General features: G+C 41.9%; 1 protein-coding gene across 7 annotated transcripts in view; it reads left to right on the forward strand.

The window, feature by feature from the left end:
- Positions 1 to 13,361, forward strand: part of ESRRG (estrogen related receptor gamma) — a 472,345-nt gene that overhangs the window by 324,941 nt on the left and 134,043 nt on the right. For all 7 annotated transcript variants that reach the window (XM_045011449.1, XM_045011453.1, XM_045011451.1 and 4 more), the window contains one exon: positions 4,995 to 5,111. In XM_045011449.1, coding sequence (XP_044867384.1) covers positions 4,995 to 5,111 — 117 coding nt within the window. The remainder of the gene's footprint in view (positions 1 to 4,994; positions 5,112 to 13,361) is intronic.

Consider the following 13,361-nt stretch of genomic DNA (forward strand, 5'->3'; position numbering starts at 1 on the left):
TTTCTGCCCTGCCTCCTTTTAGACCAGTCTGAAATATGCTCTGCGTATCTTTCTTAGCGCTCATCTCGAGTCTTTCATCCTTTTTTTTCTTTGAGAGCTAGGGTGGTCCAGTGGCTACAGTGCTAAAATGGGAGCCAGGAGGACCTGGGTTTAAGTCCCCTTCTGTCACTGACTGTCTGTCTGCCTTTGGGTCAGCCGCCTCACTTCTCTGTCCCTCAGTTCTAGCATCTGCAAAAAGGGGGTTAATGCACTTTGATATGTACTGATGAAGAGTGCTATACAAAGGTTAAGTATTATTATCTTTGTATCAAGTATTCTAGTATTTCCAGAAAAGCCCTGTTTCATAACCCCCTCCTTTACCTCATCCCACAGTTTTGAGTCTTTTTCCAAAGCCATCTTCCCACTACTGATATTCATGAGGTTACTTTTCATCTTTGAGGATCACATGTGCTAGGGGGCCATTGCATATGACCCTGCACTTTTAATGGACCTGTCTTTGTCAGCACTCTACCTTCTTTTCTGCTGTGGCCCTCTAGGCCCTGAACTTTGATGAAGGTCCAAACATGTTAATCCATGTCTCCCTCACCCACCAACCAGTTGCCAAAACGGTCCCCAGGACTTCAGCAGTGCCCAATTACTCCCAGTGACTGAGAAACCGCCCTTTCCCCCCACAAAATATGTTTTACTAATGATCAAACTCATTTTGGAGCCCCATAAGTCACACAGGAGACCTTAAAAACCTTAGGGTATTTTGGGCCATTTTTATCTGTGTAACATGAAAATATGATGCCCTTAGCCATGCATAATTTGAGCCACATGAAGAGATTTTATGATTTGGGGCATTTAAAAGCAGACAGACTGCAGATTATGTACTGTATGTTTTAACACTGTAATTGCTAACTCAAGCACAGATGCTATTATTTCAAAGTAGTTCTCTTTTTTTTTTTTAAACGGTAAATCTTGCTTTTAATGCCCTTTGAGTCATTTATATTTTCATGCCTTTTGGCCCAGCTAATAAAATTAAAATCATTAGCAAAATAAGCAGATGCTTTAATATAAAATATTCTGTGTCTATATGGAAAGAAAAGGAACTCAGCATTGACATAAATCCCAATGCATTATAACAATGCGGGGCAATATGTGTGGGGAGTGAGAATTTGACATATATTTTTATTTTGAAACGTCATACTAATTTACATTATTCAGCCCTTTAACTGCCAAACTGTGAAAGTCCATTAAGCTACTGAAAGGAATATACAAATTATCCACTGGCACTTCAGGCAGGAGTTTTACATATACCCTGTTATTCTATCAGCCAGCTAGCTGCAAGATTCTATTAAGGAGTAAGTGAGAAAATTATATTGCCTGCAAACTAATTGTACAAAAGACTTTAAAATAAGTAATCAGAGCCCAGTCCTTTCTGAAAACCAGCCAGGAGATATTATAAATTGCTCTATCATTCTTGTCAGCCCAGTGTAAAAACCCTGAGCTGCCATGTTGATTTTGTTCCTTGTATAAAACAGCTACCTCTCCAACTATTGACAGAACTGGGCAAACTCAAGTTATGCCATTAGTAGCTGCCCAATTCACCCTCTAGCATTGTTTAGCAATTCTAGATAAGAAAATGGTAATGTATCTTTCTAACATCATCATCTCGCTGAAATTTCAAGGCAGATCTAGAAACCGTTAATACATGTGTGCAACTCCCTCAATAAGTGTCTAGCTTAACCATCTACTGGTAGATGCCTGAGTGCTTGCTGAATAAATGTTTGACTCTTTTTTGCAGTTTTTAGTGCATTGAAGAAAAACAAGTGAATACAAGAGACCTTATGACCTACAGGGTGCAATAAATTTGAACTGGTACCAAAATAGATGTGATAACGTTAGTGAGTGCTTGGGACAGCACATTTTTAGCAATAATGTACTTTCACTTATAGAACAACAAAAAAAATTCAAGGAGGATTTTCAAGGACAGTTCACTAATAGAAATAGGTGTAGATCTATGCATGTAGGCATTCAGTAGACTACTGCAGCCCATCTGTTGAACAGAGACTTTTTGATTCCAGTGAATAAATTTCACACACTGGTCACATTTTAAAATATTGCTTACTGTTGCTAAAATGTGGGCCACACAATTCTTGTGGAGCCATGCAAGGTTCTGATCTTAGTTACACCAAAATAAATCCAGGGTAGTGTTTCTCCATTGACTTCATTGGAGGTACTCCAGATTTGCAGCAGTAAAATTAAGATCAGAATCAGTCCTATGATATAGAAAATGAGTTATTAAAGCAAAAGGGCCTAAATGGATACGGAAATCTTAACCATCCAACCAAATTACTGGGATCTAATGATTGAAATAATGGCAAAATATAACCCTATTTAACCACCATCTAGAAAATCAAAATTTCTAGACAATCAATTGCCTATCATGTCACCCAACAGCCATTTGCACCAGGTTTTACCTCTCCTCTTCCACCCAGTCTTGTCTCCAACAGTGTTGGATAGGTCTGAAACTTTCAGGGGGATGGGTTTGAACTTCATGCTGTGGAAAACTACTCCATTTTTTACCATATCCTAGTTCTGAACCCAACCTTTTTGTGTCTGCATCCACGTCTACACCTTCATACAAGGACCCAGCAAGGGGTGAATCTGGAAAACTAGGTGCTTGACAAAGAGAGGCATGGTTTAGTGGTGTGAGCACAGAACCCTGACCCAGAATTTCTGAGTCCTTATCCTGCATCTGTTCCTAGCTTCTTCTGTGACCTTGGGTAAATCATATCGCCTCTCAGCTTCTGTTTCCCTTTACCGTGGTGTGGTGAGTTTTAATTGAAGTTTATAAAGTCATTTGAATGCATATATTGGTACGTGCCCATGTTATCTCACTGAGGGAGTATAATGCAGCATGAGAAAGGAATGTGTGGATTTTGGGATAGTCTTGCTGTCACCCTTTCCTCGCCTCCCCCCACATATCTCAAAAATATTCTTTACCACCTCCATTATCTAATATCAAGCAGAGGTCATCTGGAGAGCATCTCTTTCCTAATTTACTGTACAGGCAGACTCTCTAACCACATTTATTAGGGAGCTTTCTGTTTGGAAGCTATGGAAGGGACCAGAGGGTATATTCTGTAAGCTGTGCCAACAGATCCTGTAGTGGTCAGACATGTCCTGATTCCCTGCCTTTTTGCAAGCATTTGCTAATTCAACTACGCAATAATGTTCTAAATGACCGAAGCCTGCACAGCCCTGAAAAGGTTGTGCAAAGTATGTCAGTTTTATTGGCATAAATGCATTAAGTTACAATGCTAATTTAGTGAGAGATTTCTGATGGGTTTATCTTGCATATGTTGCACCGTGCAGACCTCTCTATCATAAATACTTAACCAATTTTCAATAGATATAAGTGGTTTAAGTAATACTTCCTGTTGAATTAGCAGTTGCTGAGCATTTGAGTCTTTGTGCTATCCTGCAATCCACTAATGTGATATTTAATGAGGAGACATCAGTCTGGAGAAAGGTAGTCAATATAAATCAGTGTTTACAAAGTGTGATTAACTCTGAAATATTTCATCAATGCTGTGGTCCCAGGCAGACTCTATGCTAATTACTAGAATCTGCGCATGTTTCAGGGGATTTTGACAGACCCTGAGTGCAACAAACATGGAGCAGCAAAATTGCAATTATGCTCGGACTGTCTCTGATGACAATTTATTCATGTGGTGTGATGACCCCTCGCTTCCCAAGAGGGCAATAAACAGAATGCATTTTCATTAAGATACTAATGCACTTAATCACAGGGGAAAGGGTTAGAAAGTAACGAAATACCTTTAAAGCAAGATGTGACAGGGCTGATGGGGGAAGATGCTTTATTTAAAAGTCAGTTTCTTTGCAAAACTACTGACTACCACAGACTCTGTCCTATTGAATAGAGTGGTGAACAATAGGATGCACGGTTAGAGAGACATATAGCAGAAGCCTTTTATGAAAAGAGATATAGCATTGGGACAAAGTAAGACAAAACTTTCCCTCATTTGGACTCAGATACTTACAAGGATGGGGAAATTTTGGTGTAATTTTTAACAGTATTTATTTCATGTGTATCTGTTTGTTTGGTGAGCACAAACAGTATGCTCAGTGTTGTGTAAAACAAAGATGAAACACTGCTCTGCCCCCTTAGAAGCCCCAAAGATGGGTGGGAGAGGGAGGAGGCAGTGACACGGATAACAGAACTGGCCTAGAATAGTGGGAAGTGTATGCTGTGGCCTTCAACAGGTGTGATTGTGCCTGTGCAGCCCTGCCCTTTTAGGGACATTGTGCCCCCAGTCTGGAGGGAGAAGGATGAGCTGCCGGACTGCTGTCTACTGCAGGCTTTGGCCTGAAGTCACAGTGTAGTCTTAAGAATGCTTTTAATTCCAACGGTCACCTCCTAACAGCCAAAATAAAGCACTAGAGGCCACCTCTTCCTCATATGTCTACAGAAGAGAGGCAGATAAGAAAGGTACAATTGTTATGTCTCATTCTGCACTTCTCCAAACCCAACACAGTTCACATTCTGAAGATCTTCTATGGCCCAGGCATGGAGGAGGCATTCTGGATGGGGGTTCTTGGATCAGGGACCCAACTTTGTGACCCAGCTTCCACAGATTACTGCTGCCCCTCGCAGGAATAATCTACATGAAGGAATCTGCTTGGGGATATGGTTGTATCAGGATACAGGCCCATATGAATGAAGCTTTTGCGCTTTTTGTGTACAGCCATCTGAGCAAAAAAAGTCAAATAGGGCCTGAATTTAGCTGGGCTTTTTTTGTTTGTTTGTTTTAATTTAATCTCAAAGCCATTTCCTCTGGCCAGCCAGTAACAATTACTTTTAATTGCATGCTTGTATTATCCTGAATGAAATACACTATGAATGTTATGATTTCTGGTCATATAGTGATGGTATTTGTCAGTTAACATTTCTCAGTTGTTTCTTTTTTCTGAAATCTGTACCACAGGTAACATAGAATACAGCTGCCCAGCAACAAATGAATGTGAAATCACAAAGCGCAGACGCAAGTCCTGCCAAGCCTGCCGCTTCATGAAGTGTCTAAAAGTTGGCATGCTGAAAGAAGGTAAGGCTGATCTAGTCAATACGTATCTTGTCGACAAATACATGTAACAATTGCAGGTCAGTCAGGAAACAAGAGAGATGGTAAGTGTTTTGACCACCTATTGCGGAAAGAAACCTCAGTAGCTCCATGCCCTTCATGACAGTCTGTTTTTAACTCCTTGACTGCTTGCTGAAGATTCCAGGTATACACCTTCTCTGGTGTGGAATATATCAGGTACGCCCTAACGTTCCATCTGTTTCAATGGGCTGCTAGTAGAATAATCATCACAAAAAACCCTATCTGTTTCCATAAGATTGTTACCTTGTGACGTTTCAAGCCTGTGTTCTCTGTCTTACTCTTCACTGTTACTGGTACAACTACATTCTATGATTTTCTGTTTCCACATTGTACTGATTATTGATATCACCAGGAAAAGTGAAGGGGTTGCTTCTCCTCTCACGGTATGCTGGTGTAAACCAAAAGTAACTCCACTGAAGTCAATGAAGCTATCCTAGTGCAAAATCTGGGGTAAGGACAAAGAGAATCAGACCCTGAATGTTAAGCATGCACACAAGCTCTCACCCCTGTCTTTAAAGCTTTTTTTAATTTTATTGGATGCATTAGCTACATCTCTTTTTCCAAATCAAGGCACTGAATCACTGGTAAATGTAGGAAAACATCTCCAAGAAACCATCCTGACAGGCCCAGGGCTTAATATACCCCAGTAACATCAATATAAAACTACCATAGCCCACGGAGACTTGGGCCCTAAGCTACAGAAAAAATACATTCTTTATATGCCAGAAACCCTACCATTCTCTCTACTGTCAATGTTTGAGGATGTCATTTTTTATGCATAGATTTTATTCACTGAATTTTGATTGCATTGTAACCATCAAGAGAGAGTAACAGAAAATAAAATAATTTCATTGACTTCTGCGCTAGATAACAATTTAAAATAAAGACAGTGAAATCTGTTCTAACAGTTGCATTCTACCGGTAATCCCCAGCATTAAGCAACCACGTTAAAATATCTCCATACAGTTTCCAATGCAATTTTGTTTGAACATAACTTATAATAGTTAGCTTTAATTGGAGACCGATTTTTACAAATCCCGTAGACAGTCCTTTAAAACAGGTTTCAGTGCATAGTCATTCTGGTAATGTCTAAGAAGAATATAGAGCAATAGAGAGATGATGGAAAAATTAGGCCTATCACGCACCTCCAGACATATTCTTATTGGATTAGACTTACTAAGAATAAACCTCGTTCTGTGCAACTGCTTTGGCAGACGCTATGATCCTGTGAGCCAAATCCTGCTGTCCTTAGCTTCACTCGAGCAAAACTCCTGTCAAATTCAATGGGGATTTTGCTTCAGGAAAGGCTGCAGGATGTGGCCATCCATTCTGGTGCGGCTAGGATTTCCTTATGTGTAGAACACCTGATTTGTTTCAGCCACTAATAGCCATTGCGCAAAGGCCAAAATGGAAACTTTAGACAAGCTGGAAAATGAAAGGAACACCCGGTAATGACAGCTTTTGAAATAGACTGTGCTGCTTAACATCTTCGTGAATAGGAAAAAAAGGCCTTGTGTTACTAATAATTTAAAATACAGGCATATTGAGGAACTTGTTCTTAATGGAAGGGAATGGAAAGACACTACTAAGTGTTCAGATGGGTGAACTGATTTATAACTTGATTTTTAAATGTGACGTGCACAATTACGTATGCATAAATATTTGTAATTGCATGAATAGTTTGTGTGGGCAGCTATTGTGGCTGCATGTGCAAATCAGGAAATTGCTTCTGAAAATGACTAATTATGTTCAGTTTCCCAATCTGCATGTGCAATCACAGTAATTGTGCACACAGTTCAGGTGCAGATTTGTTCACCTGTTTTTCTTGCACAGTAGTTGTGTGTCTACCATGCTTAAAAATCAGTCCCTTAAAATACACTACCCAGATTTCAAAACAAAACTTTCCTTGATCAGAGTAATGAATACCATGTGATGATGTCAAAGGGATATTATTGGCCAGATTCTGCTTTCACTTCTGTTTACCCATATTGCCAGTAAGTGTACACCAATACCAATGTCATGGGAACAGAATCAGGACCATTTGTTTTAACCAAACTGCAGCTCAGTTTATCAACACTTTATTGTGTCTAATTTTTCAGTAAAAGAGTGGGTTTTTTTTAAATCCTCTGTTTCATAGAAATGCTACCTGAATCTCCACTGCCTTTTCCCACCTTATGGTCAACTATATTTATTCAAAAACTCTACTATTCCAATTTGGTGTAAGTTACTATGCAGGTACAGACAGTGCAATAGAAAATCAAGAGAAATATTACAGTCGACTGACCAAAATTTGACTTACCTCCCAAAGTGCATTTTTTAAAGTATTCCCCTGATTATAAAGCAACAATCAGCTCCTCTTAAGTGAAGTCTACTAGACTGTCAAACTTCCAAACTCCTTTGCTGGACCACCCACTGATGACAAAGCCACTGTCTTTCTACTCACCTTCTTTGCTGCCTGCCTATGAGCACGCAGTTCATGCTTATGGATGGGTTGGCCAGCAGACACACAGGGAATTTTGTTTGTTTTTAATTATTTGAATGTAATGCTCATGAGAAGGGCTAAATTGACAGTATAAGAGGCTGAAATCTTCTTTCCACAAAATAGGTATAAAGCACAGGCAGTGTGGTTGCACTGTTCTGTCCCTGCACATGTGGCTCAGCCATGCCTGAGAGGGATGACTTCTAGGGACAGTGCCGGGTTTACAGTGGCTCCATGGAGCCAGGCTCATGCTCAGAAGGGGCCCTGGCCTGCTCTGCTTGCACTGCGCCCTGAGACCTTGCTGGCTCCCCCCGCCCACCACTTGCTCCTCTTGGCCTGTCTGCTGGCTGGCCAAGGGCTCCTCTCTGCACCCTGGCCCCCACCCCCTGCTCCTCTCAGCCCCCTGGCCAGACCCCAGAGCACCTCTGGCTCTGAGCAATCTCTGCTTCCCACCACCTGTGGGGTCCCACCTGTCTCCCCTGGAGCTGAGCCACCTGGGACTGGTGCAGAAGCCTGGCCAGTCTCAGCCAGGTGTGTGTGGCGGGGTGGGGTGGAGGGCTTGGCTGGGCCCCTCCAGGCAAGTCTGTCTTGAGGGACCCCGGCCGGGGCAGGTCCTGGCCTGGCTCATCACACCACTCTCGAGGAGCCAGAGCAATTCTCGGCCCTGGGACCAGCCCTGGCTGTGGTGCCGGCTCAGCCTGGCAGACAAAGTTGCCTCCCAGCAGGAGACAGGGTTTGGGGGAGTGGGTCTCTGGGGAATATGGGGGGGGTGCTGGGCTGTGAAGGGTTGGGGAGGATCTGTGTGTGTTGGGGCACTAGGGAGTGGGGGTTCTGTGGGAGTGCTGGGAAGTTGTAGTGGGGCTGTAGGCGGGGTGGTGGTGTGCAGGGTGCTGTGCATTTGTGAGTGGGTCTGGGAGGGTGCTGGCCATAGTGGGTCTGGGGGGCTTCGGGCCATAAGGAGTTGGGGGGCATAGGCCCACCCCTGAGGGGAAGGGGCATGCTGGCAGCACAGGGCCGGGCAGGCCACTGTGTGTCTGGCAACTGCCAGTTTGTAAATAGTGCCCTTGCCCTGCCGTGGCATACCCCATTGCCTCTGGCTGGCTCCTTGCTCCGGGGACTCACCTCCCCGTGCCATGCTCCATTGTCTCCATCGGGGCCCACAAATATGTTTGGCGCCGGGCCCACAGAAGGTTAATCCGGCCCTGCCTAGGGAGCAGAAGGAGAGTTCAGTTTCTTTGCCCCACTTGGTGGTGGTCTTTGGCATTTGGAACCAGACTGATACACGGCATGCTGTTGGAGCTTTGTTTTTAAGAGAGAGATTGTTTTTAACTACTTAGGAAACATTTGAGGATGAGCTTTTGTTTAGGATTTATTAAACTGTGGATTTGTCAGTCTTGACAGTGTCCTTTATGTAAAGATTTTAACGATAGATGATAATATTTTGTTTCCTTTAGGTTAGATGTATGCAGCTGATTCCTACTTTCTTCCCAGCACCCAGGGAAAATTAGATACAGGGACAAATGTATCCTTGGTATAACTACATTGGTTACAATGGAGTTACAGCAGGAATGAATTTGGCCTTCTATGTCTTAAACATGTCTTTATGTATAGACGAGGATTTCAGTCCCATGCAGCATGTCAGAGATCATGCTGCAGTAAATCTATTCAAATGTAAACCTGTTCAATTCAATTACCAATCTATAATAAAATTTGCTGCTACAGCCTCCACGTTGGTCACAGCAGTCTGTACCTGCTGATGGCACAGCATGCCTGGAAATTGACAGCCTAAATCTATTTACTAAAAAATTTAGTTGCAGACCCTGAAATAAAATCAAGTTTCAACAGCTTTGATAGGAACATCATATTCTTTACAGGAACTGCCAATGTGTGTCTCTGATAGAAATCTGCACCAGGGTGTTGGGGAGCTTTTCATTTTAGAACTTTTCTTGAAATTACGTATATATCAGTCATTTCGTTTCTTTTCACAGCTTGGGAAACTTATTTAATTTTATGATGTTGTCACTTTGTGTCATCAGCTTTGATGACAACTAGCTAGAGGCGTCAACTTGTCCTTTGTCTTTAAGAAACAGGTTTAACCACTCCCCGGACTTGTCTGGTAAACACACTTCAGTCGTGATTTCAGCTTATGTTCATAACTTCTACAGATAATGTTGCTACGTACATTTCACCGTGATATTATTGACCAGCAAGTTATTAGTTTTCAAATGATACCTTACAAGGCATATTTTGTACAAAGATTATTACAATAGTGTGTAGGGTATGAATACAGGGGCACATTCCGTTGCGGATGGGCAATGCTCTTTGAACAGTAGGGTAAGGAAGCAGAGGGTCCATATACTCTTCATCCACTACATGCACCTCTTCCTAAGTAGCCATAGTCTGAACCTAAATATTTAGGCCCAACATTTGTCTACCCAGATTCAAGAGGCCAGGTGGTTTAGTTGAGAAATTTCTCCTCAGTGTGAACAGCATGTAATCAAGATCCCAGTCCCTCTTGGGAGCTTAATTTTTTTCCATATATGTTCCACTAACATTAGAGTCCTAGACTTATAGACTTTAGGGCCAGAAGGGACCATCATAATGATCTCGTCTGACATCCTCCTAGGGTTGCCAACCCTCCAGAATTGGCTTAGAGCCTCCAGGAATTAAAGATTATGTCATGTGATTAAATCTCCAGGAATACGTCCAACCAACATTGGCAACCCTACCTCCTGCACATTGCTGGCCACAGAACCTTGTCCACCCAATCCTGTAATAGACCTATAACCTCTGGCTCAGTTACTGAAGTCCTCAAATATTGATTTAAATACTTCAAGTTACAGAGAATCCACTATTTACTCTAGTTTAGACCTGCAAGTGACCCCTGCTCCATGCTTCAGAGGAGGAGGAATACTCCCCAGGGTCTCTTCCAATATGACTCAGGGGAAAATTCCTTCTTGACCGCAAATATGATGGTCAGTTGGACCCTGAACATTTCAGCAAGATCCCACAGCCAGACACCTGCGAAAATATTCTCTACAGTAACTCAGAGCCCTCTGCATCTAGTGTCCCATCCCCGGTCGCTGGGATTGTTTGCTACTAGCAATCGCAGATCAGCTACATGCCATTCTAGGCAGTATCATCATACCATCCCCTCCATAAACTTATAAAGTGCAGTCTTGAAGCCAGTTAAGTTTTTTGCCCCCACTGCTCCCCTTGGAAGGTTGTTCCAGAACTTCTCTCCTCTGATGGTTAGAAATCTTTGTCTAATTTCAAGCCTAAACTTGTTGATGGCCAGTTTATATCCATTTGTTCTCATGTCAACATTGGCACTTAACTTAAATAACTCCTCTCCCTCCCTGGTATTTATCCCTCTGATGTATTTATAGTGAGCAATAATATCTTCCCTCAGCCTTTTTTTGGTTAGGCTAAACAAGACAAGCTCTTTAAGTATCCTTTCAGAAGGTAGGTTTTCCATTCTTCACATCATCCTAGTAGCCCTTCTCTGCCCCTGTTCCAGTTTGAATTCATCTTTCTTAAACATGGGAGACCAGACTTGCACACAGTATTCCAAAGGAGGTGTTGCCAGTGCCTTGTATGATGGTACTAACACTTCCCCGTCTCTACTGGAAATACCTTGCCTGATGTATCCTAAGATTGCATTAGTCTTTTTCACGACCTCATCGCATTGACAGCTCATAGTCATCATGTGATCAACCAATACACCCAAGTCTTTCTCCTCTTATGTCACTTCCAATTGATATGTCCCCAGCTTATAAAAAAAATTCTTGTTGTTAGGCCCTACGTGCGTGACGTTGCACTTTGCACTATTAAATTTCATCCGGTTTCTATTACTCAAGTTTTCAAGGTTGTCCAGATCTTCTTGTATGATATTCAGGTCCCTCTCTCTATTGGCTATACCACCCAACTTTATTTGCTCACACTCACTTTTTGTGCCAAGGTCCTTAATAAAAATGCTAAAAAAGATTGGTCTGAAGACCGATTCCTGAGGAACTCCACTAGTAACCTCCCTCCAGCCTGACAGTTCACCTTTCAGTATGACCTGTTGTAGTCTCCCCTTTTAACCAGTTCTTTATCCACCTTTTAACTCTCATATTAATCCCCATCTTCTCCAATTTAACTAATAATTTCTTATGTGGAACTGTATCAAATGCCTTGCTGAAATCCAGGTACATTAGATCTCCTGCATTTATTTTGTCTAAAAAAATCAGTGATCTTCTCAATGAAAAAGAAGATCAGGCATGATCTACCTTTTGTAAGACCATGTTGTGTTTTATCCCAGTTATCCCATTGAATGGTTAAATAAATGATAAGGAACTTTAATCTACATGACAGATATCTGGTTTTAGTATTTTCCTTCACCTTCCCAGGTAATGGTTATTAATAGCATAAAAGAAACAAACTTTACACAGAGGGCCAGTAACTGCGGTCCATATAGTGTTTTCATTTTTCATTTCTGGGTCTTCAAAGACCACTGTGAAATACAGTTTGTTCATTTTTTCCTGATGTAAATGAAAAAGTTTGTTGAAGTGAGTGTGTGGCAGTGGTGGTTAGATTGGTCAGATTCATAACAGATGGAAGGGCATAATGACTCTTGAATAACCCCGGGGATATTTAAGAGGACACCATAACTTAAAAATCATAATCCTGTTTCAAATGTATTGCCTCTCGTTGTAAGAAATACCTAAGATGACTAGAACTGAAAAATAAAAATTATTTTGTCAGAGTTTTTGTAGAAATTTTGTTATTGTATACATTTTATTGCAATTTGTGTTAGTCTGTTTCCCTGTTTTATAGTCAATCAGTTAGGCCCAATTTTGTGAACACTTCCACATGTGCTTAACTATAACCAGGTGAGTAGTTCTGTTGATGCAATGGGACTATTCACATGAATTCAAACTGGAACAAGTTCAGAGACGGGCTTTGGCCTGCTAAACCCAGGGTTGTGAGTTCAATCCTTGAGGGGACCACTTAGGGATCGGGGGCAAAAATTGGTCCTGCTAGTGAAGGCAGGGGGCTGGACTCGATGACCTTTCAAGGTCCCTTCCAGTTCTAGGAGATTGGTATATCTCCAATTATTACCTATTACTAGGATGATCCGAGGAATGGAAAACCTATCATATGAAAGGGGACTCAAAGAGCTTGGCTTGTTTAGCCTAACCAAAAGAAGTTTGAGGGGGGGATATGATTGCTCTTTATAAATATATCAGAGGGATAAATATTAGGGAGGGAGAGGATTATTTAAGCTTAGTACCAATGTGGACACAAGAACAAATGGATATAAACTGAACACTAGGAAGTTTAGACTTGAAATTAGACAAAGGTTTCTAGAGGAGTGAAGTTCTGGAACAGCCTTCCAAGGGGAGTAGTGGGGGCAAAAGACATATCTGGCTTTAAGACTAAGCTTGATAAGTTTATGGAGGGGGTGGTATGATGAGAGAGCCTAATTTTGGCCATTAATTTGGCAATTGATCTTTGATTATCAGCAGGTAAGTATGCCCAGTGGTCTGTGATCGGATGTTAGATGGGGTGGGATCTGAGTTACTACAGAGAATTCTTTCCTGGGTGCTGGCTGGTGAGTCTTGCCCACATGCTCAGGGTTTAACTGATCGCCATATTTGGGGTCGGAAAGGAATTTTCCTCCAGGGCAGATTGGCAAAGGCCATGGAGATTTTTCGCCTTCCTCTGCAGCA

This window comes from Mauremys mutica, chromosome 3 (assembly GCF_020497125.1).
Source record: "Mauremys mutica isolate MM-2020 ecotype Southern chromosome 3, ASM2049712v1, whole genome shotgun sequence".
NCBI classification, from domain to species: domain Eukaryota; kingdom Metazoa; phylum Chordata; order Testudines; family Geoemydidae; genus Mauremys; species Mauremys mutica.